Source organism: Meleagris gallopavo, chromosome 10 (genome assembly GCF_000146605.3).
Source record: "Meleagris gallopavo isolate NT-WF06-2002-E0010 breed Aviagen turkey brand Nicholas breeding stock chromosome 10, Turkey_5.1, whole genome shotgun sequence".
Taxonomy (NCBI): Eukaryota; Metazoa; Chordata; class Aves; order Galliformes; family Phasianidae; genus Meleagris; species Meleagris gallopavo.
The window spans coordinates 12,545,573-12,565,054 of NC_015020.2; the positions used below are offsets into that span (position 1 = coordinate 12,545,573).

A 19,482-nucleotide genomic window follows, 5' to 3' on the forward strand; every position below is an offset into this window, starting at 1 on the left:
CCACAACCCAGGTGCAAAACCTTGCACTTGGATTTGTTGAACTTCATGAGGTTCACCTGGGCCCACTGCTCAGCCTGTTTAGGTCTCTCTGAGTGGCACCACACAGCTTGGTGTCATCTGCAAACTTGCTGAGGCTGCAATCGGTCCCACTGTTGATGTCGCTGATGAAGATGTTAAAGAACACCTGATCCCTAAGGGGCACCAGTTGTCACATGCAGACACTGAGCCATTGACCAATGCTCCCTGGATATGATTTCTTTACCAGTTCCTCATCCATCAGGCAGTTCACCCATCAAATCCATATCTTTCCCATTTGGAGAGAAGGTTGTTACAGGGAACTGTGTCAAAGGCCTTACTGAAGTCCAGATAGATGAGGTCAGTGTCTCCCCCCTTATCTACTGACACAGTTAAAGTTTCATGAAAAGCCACGGGGTTTGGCAGGCAGGGCCTGCCCTTGGTGAAGCTGTGCTGGTTATCCCATATTGTTTCCTTATGTTCAGTGTGCCTTAGCATATTTTCCAGTTGTATCTGTTAGAATGAGTAAAATTAAGGGAAACTCTGGTGAATTTCTCTGTAGCATTAAGTTACAGGGTTGCTTGGCTCAACTTCCTCTGACTTATCAATTATTTGCCTGCTTCTTTTTTTTTAATGGCACTGCATTTATTGCGTACTTGCTCCCCCTCCTTGTTGTTCCAATAATCAAATTCTTTTATTTAAAACTGAATTGTGACAGCTGAACAGATCTGCCCTATTCCTTGTGTAACACTTGAAACACCAGTTAGGGAACAGTTAAGCTCTGCTTGAGGACTGTGCCATATTGCAGTGAAGATTTGTGTGAGGTGCATTCTCTTATGTTTTACATGTTTAGTGGCTTGATCTGTTAGCTTATTGAGTGTGAACAGTTACTCAGACTGGCCTTTGATTGGCAGTAGTGGTGGTTGTCAGTATAACACAGTACGTTGTGCAGTTCTGTTGTGCAGGATTGCAGTTAACATGGAGTTTCTGTTCTGGCTACATCATATTTTATTTCATGAGAACTCACATCTTGTTTTCCCAGCCCAAATATGTGCATAAGTTGATGTCAGCCTTGGAGGGTTGTGTTAGGAGGGGCAGCCTCAGCAGAGTGCTAACTGGAAAGGGAATATGTAATTTTAGGAAATGATTTCTGCTAAACTCGTGCTGAGAGGAAATTTAAAAAAAAAAAAAAAAGTGGTAGGAATGAATAGTGCTTTTCTGGAAGGGAAATGAGAACACTCCAGGAGGAGTAGGAATTTGTTTGACTTCCTCGGTTAGGGATACGTGCATGTGTGCTGTAAGAACAGGCTGTGCCAAAAAGCAGTCTTCTGTTACAGGTTGTAATTCCAAAGTACTCAACTTTTTTACTTCTTGTTTTTAAAAGATTAATCTGTGTTTTTGCAAATTATTAGCCTCTTCTCTACTTTCCAGAAAGCTCTAAGAATAGACAATCGAGTTGTATCATCAAGTGCCAGTGAAGCTTGTTTGTTCTATGCTAGCAGCTGCCAAATAGTGAGAAAATGTTTTGTAAGTTAAATATTAATCTATCCCTTCTCCTACTGCAGCTTTTTTAGTTCTCACTAAAACTGACCGCTGTGAAGAATGTGGTCTCATTCCAGGTTTTGCGTTTACTACCAGAAAGTTAAACTTGTTTGCTTGGCTGTTGTTGCATTACGCAGCAGCACTTCATACGAATAGATTGTCAGTTACTAGGCTTTGCTCACCTGAAGGATCTACATCCAAAAAAGACCTTTTAGCTTGGCTTTTTGGGTCTATTTCCTCGTGTTATTAGTCCTTGTGCCTGTTCCTGCTTAGCAAAAAAGCTTCAGCTTTTTCTGGTATAATAGGCTCTAGAAAAAAGACACCAAACAACAGAGCGTCACAAAAGCCTTCCGAAGGAAGCAGTGTTCCTGTGTACAACTTCCAGATTCTTTCCCTCTTTGAAAATGGATTTCTTGGTTTTGTTGCTTTTCAGCCTTCAAGATTAGAAAATAAGTATCAGAAAGGAATTCTGAAGGCATTTGGAGGGAAAAACAAATGTTTCTTGAGCCAGTGTTCAGTAGGAAGATGAGATGAAATAATATGCAGTTACCACCTAGAAATACTTGGACAATCTGAGAATGTCTCAGGCAAAAGGATGAGCAGACAAGTTTTGCAAAGAGGTACTTGGATCAAAAAGAAAACAAACAATGACCATAATACACGATTAGATTTGTAGTCCTACAAACTTTGTTAAACATGCTTATCTTCTGTGCTGAAGATAACTATCTGACTTCTGAAAGGCTAATAATCTTAGGATCTTATGGTTTTCTAGGCTCTTTGATTTCAAGTGAACACATGTTGCTTTTATTTCCTTGAGGGAATTCATTTTGTCTAATTTTCTACTTGCAAGAATAGCTCTTATGCCACTATGCAAATCTTGGGATCCTGTTTGCATCTAAAGAGTAAGAGAATTTGCACTGTAGTAAAGAGCTGTCCAGAACCCAGTGTAATACTTTCTATGGAAGTAAGTAACTTTGAAGTGAGCATTTTATTGCTTAGCTTCTTCTAAAGGCATCTTATTTTAAAGTCTTCCTGGCATGTGGAATTTAGGTCTTTGAAAGTTCATGCTGTGAGACCAAAGAGCAAATTGAACTATGCTGTAGACTGGAGAATTGGAGTGAACTGTGCACATCAGCCCTTAGGCAAGACAAAAGTGATAGGGAAACAGGATTATAATCTCATCATTATGTACTTTGCCTTTCTTTCCTGGTTAGCTTGTTATTGGAAGGTTTAAGTAATATTTTCATTTCTGGAAAGTAAACTTTTTTTTTTAAATCATGTAAAGCAAGCAGTCTTTGACCAGGGTGGCCTATGCCTTGTTAACAGCCAGTTATTACCCTCTTTGTGCTCTGTCTGTATTTTTCCAGGAAGATGGTAAAGGAGGGGGATGCTCATCTAGTTTCTCATGCACCCTTAGAAGTCGAGCTCTAGCAAGCGAGATGCTTCAGAAGTTGCATTTTTCTTATAAAATGAGGGGGAAAAGGAAAAAAAAAAAAGCATGAAAGCATGAATAGGCTGAAAATGGTGCACTTTTGTTCCAACGAGTTGCATTAGCTTTACACTGGTTATTTGCTCTGTTTTACAAAAAGGAAATTCAGCAGGTTCACCTGGGATTTTTGAGTCACAAGCATGAAAAGGTCATCTTTTTTTTTCCTTCCAGTAGTACTGCACTGGCTGTGATGTAAATCTTATTTGCACTTGATTTAAGCGCTAAGGATGTAAGTGTGGCTAAAACTGAGAAGTGTTTTCTGGGTCTGTATTATGTTTAGCTCAGCTTCCATAGCAGCACCACCAAAAATGTGAAGTACCTGCCGCTCCAGACATGTGTGAAGTTCAGTATGTTTGCTTTGCTCCTCTATTGCATCTGGTAGGGAAGATAAACGTTATTCAGAGTTCTCTGAACTGAGGTGTGTGAACAGCCCTGGATATGATCCTGTCCCACTTGACTCCAGCTGTGGGCTAATGGTACAGGATCCCTTACTCTGTTGTGCTCTGGGGTAAAAAGGAGTATATCTTACTTAAATCTAGATATATTTTGGTAACTTGCTGGTCTATTCTTGCTCTGTCAGCAATTGAAGCCAGTTTTCATGAAGGAGGTGGACAGTCACTTCACAGAGTTTGTGAACAGTTTGGTGGCAAAGTCAGCACTCCTGGATTCCTCATCTCCAGCTTCCCTCTTCCCAGCTTCCTGCTCTGAGAAGGAGCTACACAAAGCCAAGTAAGTCAGGTTTACGTTAGTTCTACAACAAGATTATTTCCTGGAAGCCTTATTTTCTTTTTCTTGAATGTTCTACTTCTAATTTGCAGGGCCTTGAGAGCCCCTCCAGAACATGGGAAGATCTTCACTGCCAGGAGGTCCCTCTTGGAGTGAGTAGTTTAGCTTCGCGTTTTCCATTAAATAAGTTGACTGAAAGTACTCTTGACAGCAAACTAAGTAGCCTTTGCTTTGGGATGCTTCATTTGAAAGCTAACACAAGTGTGATGTGTGACTTGTGTATAACACAAGTGTGATGTGTGACCTGCTACATGAATGGCCTGATAGCTTTTGAATCTCTCCCCTAGTGAGCTATTTGAAGTGAGTCACATCAGGACAATCTATCACATGTTCATCGCTCTTCTCATCGTCTTCATCCTCAGCACGCTGTTAGTAGACTTCATTGATGAAGGAAGGTAAGAGTGCTCTGGAAGGACGAGGGCCAGGGCTGGGAAATGCTCAATCCCAAAGAGCCAGAACTACATGAAAACTATAGAATGGTGCACAAAGTAATTCTTCTTGAGATGCTGTTAAAAGGGGGTGTTCAACTTGATATTCTTCAAATATCCTGCAATTGTTATTGCGTGGATAGGGAAATTTCAAATACAATTAGCTAAACATTGGGAAGATCTTACAGATAAGTGTACTGTCAATGAATTGTGGATTTAACATGCTTAGTTCATCACAAGGCCTAATGGAGGGGAGACATCAGTGAGTGTGGACTGCTTTTTTTTTTTTTTTTTTTTTTGCTATCAGTAAGGAAAGAGCAGCTTTCAGCTGCTTGCAGTGCTTGGAGGCCTGTGTTCAGGAAGAAATAACAAACACAAAAAACTTGAAATGCATTATCAGTCCTTTCTGTATTGAGAAATGACAGTTCTGATACCCTGTACTTGTGCTTAAATAAAAATAGAAACTTCTCTTTTTTTCCTGTGGAAAAATCTCAAGGATATTGGCACAGCCTGTAAGCTCGTGCTTTGCAGGTGTAGCCAGTTTTGAAAGAGATTGTGAAAGACTGCTTTCCTCACACTTGATTGTTGCCTTGAATATCTTTTTGGCAAAATGTATCTTGTGTGCATGTGTAGGATTACATGTTTATCTTGCTGATAATCTGTTGTTCAGTGTACAAAGCCAGTTGTATCTTGATTATTACCATTATCTTGCTTGTCTAGGTATAAAAGCTGGCTCATGCACTATTGAACATTATTTGGCTAATTCTAACTTAATAGCGGTGTGGATGCTGGGGGGATAGACATTTACCTCTAAAATTGGCTAATGGGGCTGGATTATCTGTGATTGCTTAAAAAAAAATAAATTCTGAACTATTAGATCTGATAACTTGGATCTGATTTGCAGTTAAGCTTCCACCTTAAGAACAAATACATCTTGTTGGTATGCTTTGCATTACTTGTTCCTCTTAATTTGCTTTAGAATTGCTACTTGAGTATCGGTGGCTTTGATAGGCTCTCAGACTGCATATTTAAGTTCAGTTAGTGAAATCATGTATCTGGTGCATGTCACTTGGCCATTCCCTCTGGCTATAATCCTTTTGAGTCACTTCCAAAAATGTCTACTGTTTTCACAAAGCAGAATTAAATTAGGTTTGGGTGCTAGGTGTTAAAATATCTTGCTTCTACTGGGGGGAGTGGAGAAGGTCTCTGTCTTCACAAGTTAAACTCTTGTGGAGAAACTGGTTCTTAACATAGTAGTGGTAATGTCCTATGAGCGTTCCCCAAAAGCTCTCTTGGGCCCAGTTCAGCTATTCAGTGACGTGCTTAATTACCAGCAGGGATGAGCTTTGAGCATATTCTCAAAGCAATTCTCATCTTAAAGATGCACTTAAGCCCTGCTGGATTTGAAGATAAGGACAGCTTACAGCTGTGCCTTATAGCACTGATGGCATGAGTCCTTCAGTTTTTATCTTCTGGTGTGCTTGCAGGGGGTCATTTAAATCTCTGCTGTGGGCAGCCCTCTGTTTCTGAGCTGAAAACTGCCTTCCTCACTACTGTCAAGACTCAAACAGTGTAATCTGTGTGGTTGGCCTTCTGTAGCCATTTACTGAAACAGAAGCACTTCTATTGAAACAGTGGATACTAAAAGTTGTCTATTTCCTTGTGCCTTCTAGGCTGGTCCTTGGGTTTGATCTCTTGGTCTACGTTTTTGGAAAGTTTCCGGTCGTCTTCTGTACTTGGCTGTGCATGTTCTGTGCCACGGTTATCATTCCATACAGCCTTTTCTTCCAGTGGGCCCAAGGTTACTGCAGTTCCTCCCATCGTGTAATCTACTCTCTCTTCTATGGAACACTGTTCACTCTCTTCCAAACCGTTGGGCTTGGGATTGGGCCAACTTATGTTGCTATATCATATGCCCTGCCTCCAGCTTCTCGTTTTATTGTAATACTGGAACAGGTAAGTACCTACCCAGTATCCTTGGATACACTGAAGCTTGTTTTCAAATCTGAAAGGTGTTTTTTCTTAAAGAATCAAGTCTTGTGGGGTTGTTGTTTGGTTGTGTTGTTTGTTTTTTTCATTCCTTAAATTAAGCCAGGGCTATGGATGGAGTTAGTTTATGACTTAAACGTGTGGCAGGTCTAATGAGGAAAAACTGATGATAGCAAACTTTGTTTTGACATGGAAACAACTTTATTGGGTTTTTTTCACCTTAAATTTTACTGTATAATTTTTTCTGAATGTGTATCAAGGCTGAAACTGCACTTACTTCCAGTTGTCTTGTGGATGCTAAGTGCCTTAAAACAACTTCAGTAACCTGTTATGCTGTAACATCCATCTTTAAGTACATAAATAAGGGGTACGTAGTCAGCACCTGTTTCTTCCTGGTGGAAAGTAAAAACTGGAGAGAAACCCAAGTGCTGAATGCGCTACCCTGAAACACTTGATGCAAGTTGGTATTAAACTGGTGTTCTGTTAATCTCCCAGGTTCGTCTTGTTATGAAGGCTCATTCATTTGTCCGTGAGAATGTGCCCAGAGTCCTGTCTTCTGTAAAGGACAAGTCTAGTGAGTAACTTGATTTTAGTTGACAAGTGTGCATAACTAGCTGTTGCTCTGAGAGAGGTAGAATCTGAGCTGGTGACTTTGGACAGGGAGGTGATGAGGTTCTGTGCTGGCCCTCTGCAGCATAATTTCTGAATTTTTTAAATTTAGTTTTAGTTAATGAGCTAGACTGTTGCTCAGATCTAAGTCCTGCTTCAGACTTCTTATTTCTGCTTTTGTAAGCAGTATGGAGAGGCTGCCTGCTCACTCCTAGTCCAGTGCATTGGTCAAGTGACAGCAGTTCTAGAAGGCCATGTAGGCAATGTGTACCAGAGCTGAACATGAACCCACATGTTGATACAGGCCTTAAGATTGGTCTACCCTGCTTGAGCAGGGACATTGGACTGCGTGACCTCCAGAGATCCTTTTGAACCTCGGTGATTCTGTGATCTTTGCGAGGAGGAGAGGAGATGTGATATCAAAATGTCATCCTGACTTGTTAACTGCACTTTTTTGTTTGCTTTATTCCTTGGGAATCCCCTACCTTTAGTCCCAGCCTGATCTTTTTTGATACGCTGAGTGTTGTATATTGGGAAAGAGTACTAGGTAAAACAAAACTTCAGTAAGAAAAAAAAAAGATTGAAGAGTTGTTTTTTTTTTCCTTTTCTTCCAGGCTCAGTACCTATTCCTCGAATTTCTCAATACTTGTACTTTCTCTTTGCTCCCACCCTCATCTATAGAGACAACTATCCCAGGTAACATGAGCAATATTAGTAGAACATTAAAGAACTGAAGCCAGTTCTAAGGACCCCAAATTGTGACCTATTAAGCTAGTTAATTAGAGCTTTCATAAAGTCATGGTTAAGTCAGAATCCTGGCATGGACAAGACTTGGTTATGAAAACTCACTCCTACTAATAATGCTTTTGACATTACAATTCCTGTTTCTGTCCCTTTTGTGAAGTGTGCATGAACTGAAACAAATTGCCACTGAATATCTAATGGTACCAGTCCCAGCAGTGGACTTGTGCATTGCTTCATGCATTGCTAATTGATGGTCTTGCCTACTGAGTTCGAGGAGGTAGAATGAAGCCTTATAAAACTGAGAACTCATGAACTTTTATGTACTTCTTGTTGTACTTTTATAGTGTCAAGTCAGCATTACTTTATATAACTATCAGGTGGATCACCACCTCCTATGTAATTGCATAATGCTGCCTCAGAGATGCTTCTTCCTTTATGTAATTGTCACAGCTGTCCTACATAGTTGTGAGGAACCAGCAATCTGGTCTAGGCACCTCTTCTTAAAATACAAGAGGTCAAGGTCTTTGAATTCTAAAACTAGTTTTCCCAAACTAGAATCAGTAACAAAAGGAGGATTTTGCTGCACTAAGATTCTATTTAGATGTGACATTCTGCATTCTTTATCTTAGGAATCCTACAGTAAGATGGGGCTACGTAGCTACCAAGTTTGCACAGGTGAGTAATACAGCTTTCTGAAGAACAGATATTTCAGAGATCATCTAAACTGTTGCTAAATAGCTTTCCCTTTGGCACTAGTTGCTGTCAGCATGGTGTGAGCTTACTGGAAAATACTTATTAATGATTTAAAAAGAAATTAAAAAGCAACCTTGCTGAACCAAGGATTGCTGCTGCTCTTCTTTCAGAGCTGTCAAGTGGTGATGTGTTAACTGCGCATTTCTCTTACAAAGTCAGGCTACTTTTTTTTGTTCCAGGTGCTTGGTTCGCTTTTTTATGCCTACTACATCTTTGTGAGGCTCTGCATTCCTCAGTTTCGCAACAGTAGTCAAGAAACATTTAATCTTCGAGGGCTGGTCTTGTGCATCTTCAACTCAATTCTGCCTGGTAAGACCTGGGTCCATGAGTAACTATCTTTGTAGAAGAGGCAAAAGGGAGGGAAAATAACTCTTGCATCAAGCATTCATGACAGGCAAGTTTGAACTTAAGTCTTCAAATTGTAGGTCCTGTTGCAACCTTACTGTTGCCCTCTGAGATAAGTGTGACCCTGTGCAGTAAGAAACTGAAATGGTTTTACTGTTTTTGTGTAGGTGGCATAAAGCTTGTATCTGTCAGTGTCTTGGAAAGCCCTTCCTAACAAGAAAAATCTTGACTGTGTTACATGTTCCCTCTTATTGCTGAGTGAAAATACAAGAAAATCAGTTTGATTCTGCTTTGCTTCTAGGTGTACTGATTCTTTTCTTGGTCTTCTTTGCCTTCCTTCACTGTTGGCTTAATGCGTTTGCTGAGATGATGCGCTTTGCAGATAGGATGTTCTACAAGGTAAGAAGCAGGACTTCGTAAAGCAGGCTCTATAAAACTTCTAAAACATTACCTTTCCTAAAAGAAAGTGGAAACTAGGGGGGGTTGGTGGTGGTGTTTTCCTTTTGCTTTTTAACTAAAAAAAAAAAAAAATCCACAGGGTTTTGCTTATCTTATGCCTTAAATTGGTGGTTGTGTTCTAGAACAGTTCTTATTTTTATTTGGTAGTCTGAATTGTTTGTGCAGTAGTAACCCTGTGCATGAATGGATCTATGCACCGGGCCTACTGAAGAGCTCAGTCAGGACACTGTTCTTTTATCGTCTCAGCCACTGTGATTTTAGACAAAAGTAAATCTTGATATGCATTCCAAATCATTGAAAGTACAACAGCGTGTTTTATTTCGTGGTGTAAATTGTTGTATTGGCTTCGTATTGTTCTGATTGATGTGTTTAAACTTGGTATTCCAGAAGAGACCTGAAGGATGTTTGATGCTTAATTAGATTTTTATATTCTTTCAACTTTGCTTCCAGGACTGGTGGAACTCCACATCCTATGCGAACTACTACCGAACTTGGAATGTGGTAGTGCACGACTGGCTCTATTATTATGCCTACAGGGACTTCCTCTGGGTGAGCAACAAGCTCATATATCCCTTGTATTTCTAATTAAATCTTGAACATGCTTTTTTCAACATGCAACATCACTACTGTTATATTGAGAAGCTGGTTTTTCTCTGCTGGCTTTGGGCAGCAGCTATAGTTTTTACAGCATCTGTTACTATGCCTACAGGATGTTGTGGTTTTCTTTTTTAACGAAACAAAAGAAAACAACTTGCAACAACCAAACTAAAGCCACAGCAGAATAGGTGAATAATACTTTGTATTCTTTTGTCTTCCAGTTTTTTGGCAAGAAGTTCAAAGCAGCAGCTATGCTGTCCGTCTTCACCGTATCAGCTGCTGTGCACGAGTATGTTCTGAGCATTTGCTTCGGCTTCTTCTACCCAGTTCTCTTTTGCCTGTTTATGTGCTTTGGAAGTAAGTTCCCAGTAGAGTATGTGAGTGGGTTGTGGCATCATTATTGTACAGAATCATCTCATTTCCAAGAGTTCGCAGTTGTGGGTCCAAACCTAGTGAATGGCTTAGAGAAGTGAAGATGTGAGTGGGGAGGAAGAGAGCTATGTGTGATACCCTGATGTTCATGTGACTCTATGTATTTAGTAGCACTGCTTCTTTTTTGCCAAGCCTTAGCTGAATTGCTGCTTGTCAGCAAGTTGGAAATGTTCTTTAATGTTGTAGTGTAAGACAAGTATTACTTTGCTACTGCAGCAAGGCAGAGAGTGCGTTTACAAGTTAAGGCTCTTGCATTTCATTCTGGGTTATGAGCTATAAGTGAGAGGGCTTTAAATCTCTAGGTCACCTCTGCCAGCATGATTTGGTCATCTGCATAACACAAACAGTATTGACACCCAAGCAAAGAGGCATACCGCTGCAGCAGCTTGGAGAACTTTTTTGGAAGTTAAGGTCAAATGGTAGTATTTGCTGTACTGCAAGGCATAATCAGATATTTGTGCACTGCACTGACCTTGGGGAACAGCCTTGTTCTGGAGGTGAAGCAGTGGGGAGGAGGAATATCCAGCAAAAATCAGCTGGTTTCTGAATGATGCTTCTCATTTCGCCTCTTTCCCAGTGCTCTTTAACTTCATCCTTAATGACCGCCGAAAGGGGCCCATCTGGAACGTGATCATGTGGACATCCCTCTTTCTGGGCCAAGGTGTCATCATCTGCCTCTACAGCCAGGAGTGGTACGCCCGCCAGTACTGCCCTGCAGAAAATGTGAGTGACTGACCCTCCTAGGGGATAACTGACCAGGCCAGTGGCTTGTCCTTTCTTGCCATGGGGACAGGACGGGGATTAAGTGACACAAGCCTTTCTGACAGTGTGCTGTATTAGTTCATTAGGAGCTGTTCAGAAACTGTATAGAAATCTCAAAGCTTTTTTTCATGGTAGCACTTTCATTAGTATTTGCTATGCTGACAGTATTTCACTTCTTGAAACTGAGGCCGTTTTCCTCACATCTGAGAAAACATAAGCTACCACTTGCAAGTAAACTAGACTATTCATGCCATGTGAGTGTAACTATAGCATTTGGCCACTGAGGTCATAGGAAATTTTTCTAGGTCTGCAAAAACTGAGCCTTTTGTGCTCCTCCTAGGCTAGAATGGATGACAGTAAGAATTGCTTGGCTCTGGTCAGATGTTTCTGTAGTTATTTTTACCTTTCTGATACCATGAAAGTGACAGAGTAAGTAGTCATCTTCCACATAAAACATATTGCTCTGTTAGTTGATTTCAATTTTAATCAAAGGTATGCTCAGACAAACTCAATTTTAAATTTGAGTCTCATTTAAGTGTTTACTATCATAAATTATGGGCTCCATGAGACAATATGCTACTATATCCACAGTTCTGACGCATCTGCTAAATACTGTGTAGGGTGGGAGGTGGGCAAGGAGCTTGTTGTGTCTGCGGCTAAACCTGTGCCTTTCAGAGGAGATAAGAATAGAGTCTGAGGTGTAGAAATGTGGTTTGACCTTTCTTGCTGGGGTAGTTTAACTCCAGCAGACGACACCACAGCTGGTGCTGTTTGCCTGTGACTAACATACTGCCTCTCTGTGTTTTGCAGCCTGAGTTCCTGGACTACTTAAAGCCTCGCTCGTGGTCATGTCACATGCAGATGTAAGAACTTGTATGCTCTGGCCATGCCATCACAGAAGAACAGAGTTTCCTCCACGTATTTGGACCATTGACTAATTCACTGCGGACTTTTTCTAAGGGAATTCTTGCCTCCTGATTATTTGGGAGAAACTGTAACTTTTAAAAACAGTACTGAGGCAACCCAGTTGAACTGGATTGCACCAGGCTTCATAGGCAGCATCTGTTGTGTGCTGTCCCACTTTGAGCCATTTCCATGCCAGTGAAACATTATGCTGAAGGTGCAGTCTACTGGAGTCCTACTCGTCCAGGGGTCCCCCAAGTGGCTGCTCTTCTGGGCAGTCCTCCAGTCAGATTTGCTAGTAGCTCATGGTTGGCTTCCGTCCATCTTCCTCGGTCACCCCTTTGCAATTTTTTCTCCTTTTTGGTAACGAGATGTCTCCAGAACTTCTATTCTTTGTGATCTTGTCCGTTGCTATGCCACGGACAAGTGACGGAGCAACAAGTTATTTGCCTCCTTGCTGTGAAAATAGCCAAAGCATTCCTGGATGACTTTGAACTGCATTCTATATACAATGGCTGCCTAGAGATTTCAAATGGGCAGAGGGAGAGGGTATTTTTTGTGTGGCTGTGTTGGAGAATCAGCTCTTTCTAGCTTCAGAAGCAGAGCACAGTATATGAAGTTTGTCTTTTTTAAATGGAAAACTTAGGTTTTCTCTATATTCGTTAAGTTCATAGCTGACTTTACAGCTTTTTTGTCTTCTGAAAGCCCTTGTGACTTGAGGAATAGGTTTCTTGTAGCTCTTCCTTTCCATTGCTCACAGATGATCAGATTTTTTTTTTTAAACACAATTTACTTAAAAGAGCTTTTTCTTTGAATTTGGCAGATGCTTTAAGGTATGCAAATTAAGGTTTTTTGTAGTGAGAAAGATTTGAAATACTGTGACTGAAATGTAAGAAAATGATTGACTTTACAGGTACATAGCGCGTTCTTATTTGAGATGGCTGTGTTGGGTTCTTTACCAGCATGTCGTGGTGCCCCTTGCCAGCAGGTACTGTAGCAGACTCTATCACTGTTGGTGGGGAATTAGGGTTGACCCAGCAGCTGGAGTCAGAGCTGCTTTTGCATCTGCCTGTGTCTGCCCTCGTCAGTGAGATTTTTTTCAGGTGAAGATCAGTTTTCTAGGTATTGTTCTCCTACTTCTGAAGAGGTAGGAGATCTTCCCATAGACACTGCTAAAAAAGCATAGTGAATTTGGTCTTTCTGTTTGTATTTATAACAGCAGCTATCCTGTCTGAATTAGGCAGAGCCCCTTCAATTTCCTTGCTCTGTCAGATGTTAAGCACAGAAAGGAACTTAGATCAGATTTGGGTGTATATCTGTTCAGTTTTCCTGAAATTGTAGCTTCCATTATTGGAGAAGGAGGGTAACCTGCTAGTTTCTTTAACTGTTGTCACCTTGACTTTGGTCATGGGGATTCTCTTAATTACTCAAATGTTCTTAATTGACACTTGTCAGCGACAGCTTTTCCTTACTAACCTACAGCTCAGGTATTAGATACCAGCAGCTATGGACTCGTGGACCTGTCTCCCACTTAAATGTCTTTTGGGCTTCTCTTTTTATTAACCTGAATCAAAAGTAAATTCATGAGAGCTAGGCGATACTTACTTTTCCAACTTTTGAAATGCCTATAAGAGGAAATGCTATGCTTCAGAAGGGATGCTGTCAGGTCAAATTTGCCAAATTGCAGACTTGCATGTGTTGTTCTCTTCTAAAAACATCTCCTACCAGAACTTGTCTGAAACAGCTGGGTTGGCTTCAGAGGAAGGAGTTCATGTATGTAACCAAACTTGGCAGTATTAGTATACAAAATCCCAAGAATGAAATACATTACTCTTATCTTGTTCAGTCTGAATAATCCTCAGTTTTTCTTTCCCTTTCTCCTTTGAGAGGAAGGAATAGAAGTGCTGGAGGAACTGAACAGTCACTCTTAATTTAAGCTTTCTTCTTTAAAACGCAAGGAAAGCAAGTAAACCCTTTGGCCAAACAGCTCTATCACTTGCTTAATACAGGATAAAATTCAGTTTAGTACTTTAGAGCTGGTGCTTGAAACACTTATATACAGATATGATTGTACTCAAACAGGGTGTGATGGCTTTGGAACTAATTTTTTTTCTTGATGCCTGTGTCAGGTCTTGCTACTATCTCAGTGTTCTGAAAAGAAATAAAATCCTGGCACTTTGTGCCAAGTTGTAGTGTTGCCCTTGCAGCTGGCATTGTGTCATATACCTAGTGAAAAATATCAGCATTTTCTGGGTCAGCATCTTTGGTGTTGGAAACCTGGGTGTTTGAGCATCCGGTAAGCAAAAGGCAACCAGGATGGGGTGCTCAGCTGTTGGCACTGGTCTGAAGATTTTTGACAGATTAAGGTTTTCAACCTTATAGATCAAGGCATCTCACAACTGTGCTGTCAGGGAATTATTTTCAATTTCATAGGGTTTTTTAAAATCGCTTTGAATATAGGCTTACATTCATTTTCCTGGAGGGGAGAATACTGAATCCTTTGTTTAATTAATCTGTTATAGTATGTTTGCTTGAGAAGAGCTTACTTAGACCGTGAGTACCAGAGCTAGTGGTGTGGTGTTCTGGTCAAGTAAGCGAATGTTAAGGTTTATAACCTGCCCTTTTCAAGTTTCTAATGGTATATGCTGTTCTCTGTGATTCTTTCCAACACAAGAATTATACAGCTTGCTTCCATAGTAACTCCTTCAGTTTTAAGGTGGGAAGCGTCTAGCTTTGGAATGGCAGCCAGTACAGCTGCAGCTCATTGCTCAACATCACAAAAATCAGTGTTAATATTGTGAAATATATCCAAAATCTGTCCCATTATCATGCAGATAATGGTTAGTTCTCAGGAAAACTGAATCTGTGCAGAGTCTTCACGTCTCGTACGTCCTTTCTGTTAGGATGTTTTGCTTTCTGCCTTCCAAAGTGAAGCAGCCTTGCATTTGAGCTGTTAACTGTACATTATCCTGTGACTGCCACCCAAATAAAGCATGTGTACATACTGTGGTGGGAGGGGGGAGATCCTAATGTATTTTTAAATATAAAATGGTACTGACATGAATCAGTCACTGCCAATGGATGCCTGAGTTGAGTTCCCACCTTTTGAATGTAGTTGGGCTGGAAGGATGGCGGTCCAGTGTAAGTATGACCCAGGAGCAGGCCCACATACTCTGTGGTGTCGGGTTTGTGAAGCAGCTCTGTGCTGTGCCTCTGAGCCAGCTGAGCTCACCCTTGGCCTTGCTGGTGCTTGCAGCCAGGCCAGCTCCCCCTTCCAAGGTGAAGAAGCCATTCCTGTCTCTTCATCCAGCAGCAGTATGGCAGGGAAGAGGTGTGCAAGGAGAGGACTGCGCAGCAGTCACCTGCTGGCCCCTGGTACCAGCAGTCCCACGTATATGCAACTTGTACTGTGTTCTGTCATGCAGAGGAGCCGTTTATAATCTACTGTATTACAGCAGTTGAAATATATTTTCCTATTAGAGGAAGAAAAAAAAAAAAACTGGCTTGGTCTGTTTCTTTCCCGAGGCTCTGGATTGGTTCGGGATGAGGGTGGCAGAAGAAGAAGGGGAAGGGGAGTAGGGCTGGGCTTGGGGCAGGGTAATGTGTGGGGTTGTTCCCCTGGGAGGGGAGATGCTGTGAGATGCTGCTTCCAGAATGCAGGGATGGCAATGCTCTGTTTCCATAGCGATGGAGTCAGTGAGGAGCTGCCTGGCTGGTAACAGCTAGCAGGTATGGAGGGCTCTGCTGCTCCCTGTGCAGCGTGGGAGCTGGAATACTTGGGAGGTTTGGGAGCTGCTGGTCTGCAGCAGGGGCTGCAAGATGATGACTGTGGGGTGGCTTGAAACAATGTGCCCAGCTCCAGGGAGCACCTTGCACAGCCTCTGCCCCTCTGCTAGAGGAGGGGATGTTCTTGGAGCTGAGGAAGAGGTGCAGAGGAGCACAGGGAAAAGGGCCTGTAGCTCTTGGAACAGACTAGAGTTTCTAGCCTCTCCCAGCTTAACCCATATTAAATCAGAACAACTGCCAAAATGTACATCGTGTTGGTGATTTCTGCCTTTGCTTAGGGCTTGAAAAGGGTTCATGTGCCAGGAACTTAATGTGCAATTTTCCAGCTGTGCACCACATGCTTGACTTCAAGTCTTTTCTATGTCCTTAAGCTGTAGCAGCGACAGAACAGCACCATTAATCAATTTTCCCATCTTTTGTGGTGAGAATAGAGTGTATTGCCAAGCACAAGTATTAAAGAGGAGTGGAGAGTGGGAGGAAACCACTGCAATGTATTCACCTATCAGAAGTTTTACCCTATTTTTCTTTCGTTACACTTATGTGCACGAACACATTTCTGTGCAGTCAATGAAATGCTGTTGACCTATCTGGAAAACTCAGTACAAAAGGATACAGCTGATAAGGAGGTCCAAGAGTATTTATGAAGAACAATGTGTATTGGCAAGGGTAGGCTTCACATGAGGGTCTCCGGGGTTATGAAATTAATGGAAATAAGATTTTCTTCATTAGTAAGCAGGAAGGAAATGGAGAAATTCAGTTACAATTAAGTCTCTGGTTCAGTTGTTAGATGTGTAAAAGTAGCAGTTAACCCCATTTGCAAATGATTAAATCGAGCACTCTTATAGTGCACGTAGCATGGAGAACAGAACTCTTCTGATGGTTTCATTAAGTGCACTGAGCTATCATTTTGTGATGCTAAATGTTAATAAATCGCAAAAGTTGTATTTGACTTAAACACCTGTGACTTTTCTACATCTATGAATCAAGTTGATGCCATGTCAGTTATGAAATGCATTTTTATGGGTTTAAGTAGATAATGAGTAGGGTGGTCCTTCAAGCTTTGCCCCTCTGTAGAGCCATTTAAGAGCTGCTTGTTGGGTATTCCTCCCTGGAACTAAAGCATCAGGTGCTTCTTCCCAGGTGAGCTACCTAGTGTCAGATGCTTTTTTTTTTTCCTGTTAATTAATAACACAAAAATGTATTAACTCTGTGAAGTACAAAGGTGGATTTGACTCTGTTTTTAGATTGCTCATTACTGAAAACTTCCTTGGTTATGCATAAAAAAATCCAAGCATCTCTTCACCATGCCCACCGATGGAATGCCAGTTCCTGGACCGAAGGCGGTTGGAAGAAAAATGAGCAATTCCTTGTGTGTGGGATTTGTCAGCAAGGACTATTCAGGTAGGGCTGGAGTTGGAGATGGGGCAGAGAATGGCGTCCATTGGGTTCATTTTCACAACAGGATGCTTTTCTGGGGGAGTTCTAAGCTTTGCCTTTGTTTAGGCAATTGCTAGTATATCAGGGTGTTTTGTACGAAGTCAACTGGTACAAATCCTTAAGAAGGGTAATGGATTTACATAAATAACTTCAGCTGCTTGCAGCATCCCTTGGTGTTTGCATACCTGACAGCTTGGCACTGTTGTGTATTTAGTGCCACTGTCCCTCGCAGTTTGAAGGTAACTTGTTATAGGCTTCACCAAAGATTCAGCTGCTGCTAAAAATGGGATTAGCTGCCTGTGTTTGAGAGAGTTGTTCCTGCTTTGGGATAAAGGAGTGGGCAACTTCTCACAGTTCTTCTCAGCCCTCTGTTTTATCAGCAGAACAAACGAGTTCTGACACATTGCTTTCCAGAGATCCCTTTGTTAAGGGGTACATCGAGGATGCTGGACCACGTCAGGCCTGTTTCTTCCTCCCCAGAGTACAGTTTTGTTCCAGAAGAGGTTTTCCGAGCCTTGACCTGTGCTAGCAGTTCTCTTGGCAGCCCAGACTACTTACAGTCCCACCAAAAAACAAAAAACACAGTGGGCTTCAGGGTAAGCGTTTCCATCTTCTGCTTTTTATTATCCAGAATTGATTCTTTCTTAGGGGCATGTTTCCCTTCTGTTGGTGAAAGAGAAGGGTGCCAACCTTATTAGACAAACTGATCTTGTGTTACGTTACTTTTCTGATCGTGTCATTTGATGTGGATCCAATGCCTGCAAAATGGTGAACATGCTTGTACCTATGTGTTGCTGTGAAGCCCTTGTAGCAATTGTTTTGTGCATGCTGGTTTCTTTAGCCCTAAGACAGAAATAATTACGTGGAGCTTGTTTAGACAGTCATTTTGACCTCTCCCACTCCTTGGTACATTTCTGGCTAAGAAGTGACAGCCACGTGTGCTTTGTCTGCAGGGCTGCCTGCAAACCCCAGATCGGCTTTGGCATTATCCTAATCGTCGGAGCAAGTTCAGACACTTGACAGACCATCCTGTCAGCTTGACAGGCGCTGGAAGGTAAGTAAAGAAGGGATAAGGAGTTGACTGCGATGGAAAGACATTAGTACTACAAATGCAGATAGGTCTTTCCATTGGTTTTTCTAGTGGTGAGTGTCTGTGCTGCCTAATGAGGCTGGATGAATGGGCCAGCTATCCCAACTGAGCTTATTTGGGTGAAATTCAAGGGAACGATGTTTCAGGAGTAATAAATAAAGAGTTGCTACGTGATCTCTCTTTGGAAGCATTCTTCCAATGGATCCCAGATTCACTGGCATACTCTGATCCAGGATTAGGAAAAGAAGCTCTTCTGGCTTTAATGGACTTAGCAGGGAATAGCTTTACACTTCTTTGCAAATAAGCGTTACTTAAATAGCACTAGGAATTGAAAAATGCTTTGCTTCTCTACAGTTTTTATCAGATATTGGCTATGTACATGACAAAGTATTGTCAACAGGCGTGAAAAGCAGTTTTTTGGCCAGTGATAGGCAATGTGAGATTAATCTGCCAAACAAACACTGTCTTATCAGTCTTTTCTGGCCCAGAAGAGGCCAGTAGCAAGAGAAAGGTAGGTTGCTGTGTTCTGGGTAAGTGTACAGATCTTTCCCTTTGTTTCAGGGATGTTTCTTACTTGTGTGATGTGATGATCCAAGAAGATAAGAAAACAGTGGCCCTCAAAAGCTCTTTTTCTCGGAGTCCTCAGAAACAAAGCAGTGGTACAGTCTCAAGTACTCCTGTGAGTGCTGCTCCTCATTTATTTTTTCTGGGCACATCATTAAGTGGGAGAAGGCAATTCTTCATGTACACCTCCAGTGTTGCCATGGGTTGTGGCTTTTTTTGGTTTCTGAGCCAAAATGATTGTAGTGTTTTACCCTGATCCTAAAAGCCATCAGTTCTCCCTTCAGTTCACAGCCTCCCAGCTCCCTGCGACAGGTCAGCATTAATTATTTTAATCTTTTTCCAAATGTGGATTGTTTCTGTTGTGCTCTAATTATGTAGAGTGGGAAAGAGAAAAGCACCATGAAAAGTCAGTCTGTGAGTTTTGCTCTCTACGTGGCCAAAACTGCACCATCTCTGGCAAGGAACTGGGAATTTGCATGCCATCTTCTATGCTGATGTTTAATGCTTTCTCTTTTCTATCCCTAGCAAGCAACCCTAGCAGATAGTCTAGTTCCTGAGGAATTTCACATCGTGAGAAAGCAGGGAGTTTTGCCCTTGAAGTACTTTGATGAGTAAGTACTTTCTGATTGACCAGGATTTGTCCTCAAGTTGTAGAGCTTCTGCTGTTCAGAATGGAGGGGTAAAATGCTAATAGGCTGAGAATGCTGGAAAAATGAACTTCTTTCAATTGAGGAGAGTGTTTTTTTTTTTTT

General features: G+C 41.6%; 2 protein-coding genes across 3 annotated transcripts; both read left to right on the forward strand.

The window, feature by feature from the left end:
• Positions 1 to 3,606: 3,606 nt before the first annotated feature.
• On the forward strand, positions 3,607 to 15,345 carry SOAT1 (sterol O-acyltransferase 1). The gene is made up of 13 exons (XM_010715790.3): positions 3,607 to 3,775; positions 3,865 to 3,924; positions 4,120 to 4,227; positions 5,934 to 6,216; positions 6,745 to 6,823; positions 7,473 to 7,554; positions 8,232 to 8,277; positions 8,535 to 8,664; positions 9,002 to 9,099; positions 9,610 to 9,708; positions 9,978 to 10,113; positions 10,766 to 10,911; positions 11,761 to 15,345. The coding sequence occupies exons 1-13, from the start codon at positions 3,645 to 3,647 to the stop codon at positions 11,815 to 11,817; spliced, it is 1,455 nt and encodes a 484-aa protein (XP_010714092.1). The 5' UTR covers positions 3,607 to 3,644; the 3' UTR covers positions 11,818 to 15,345.
• A 99-nt stretch (positions 15,346 to 15,444) lies between these two features.
• LOC109369259 (axonemal dynein light chain domain-containing protein 1-like) lies at positions 15,445 to 19,368 on the forward strand. 2 transcript variants are annotated; one of them, XM_019618616.2, is made up of 6 exons: positions 15,445 to 15,582; positions 16,884 to 17,040; positions 17,557 to 17,672; positions 18,030 to 18,130; positions 18,728 to 18,845; positions 19,256 to 19,368. In XM_019618616.2, the coding sequence occupies exons 2-6, from the start codon at positions 16,944 to 16,946 to the stop codon at positions 19,343 to 19,345; spliced, it is 522 nt and encodes a 173-aa protein (XP_019474161.1). In that variant the 5' UTR covers positions 15,445 to 15,582; positions 16,884 to 16,943; the 3' UTR covers positions 19,346 to 19,368. The 2 variants fall into 2 exon arrangements, with proteins under 2 accessions (XP_019474161.1, XP_019474159.1); XM_019618614.2 differs by having other exon boundaries at positions 17,491 to 17,672; positions 19,256 to 19,366.
• The last annotated feature ends 114 nt before the right edge of the window (positions 19,369 to 19,482 follow it).

Coding starts and splice junctions, on each gene's coding strand:
- SOAT1 (XM_010715790.3), top strand. CDS start 3,645: ATGAAGGAGGTGGACAGTCACTTCACAGAGTTTGTGAACAGTTTGGTG. Junction 7,555..8,231: donor TATAGAGACAACTATCCCAG/GTAACATGAGCA, acceptor TCTTTATCTTAG/GAATCCTACAGTAAGATGGG. Junction 10,912..11,760: donor AGTACTGCCCTGCAGAAAAT/GTGAGTGACTGA, acceptor TGTGTTTTGCAG/CCTGAGTTCCTGGACTACTT.
- LOC109369259 (XM_019618614.2), top strand. CDS start 16,944: ATGCCCACCGATGGAATGCCAGTTCCTGGACCGAAGGCGGTTGGAAGA. Junction 17,673..18,029: donor AAAACACAGTGGGCTTCAGG/GTAAGCGTTTCC, acceptor CTTTGTCTGCAG/GGCTGCCTGCAAACCCCAGA. Junction 18,846..19,255: donor GTACAGTCTCAAGTACTCCT/GTGAGTGCTGCT, acceptor TTCTATCCCTAG/CAAGCAACCCTAGCAGATAG.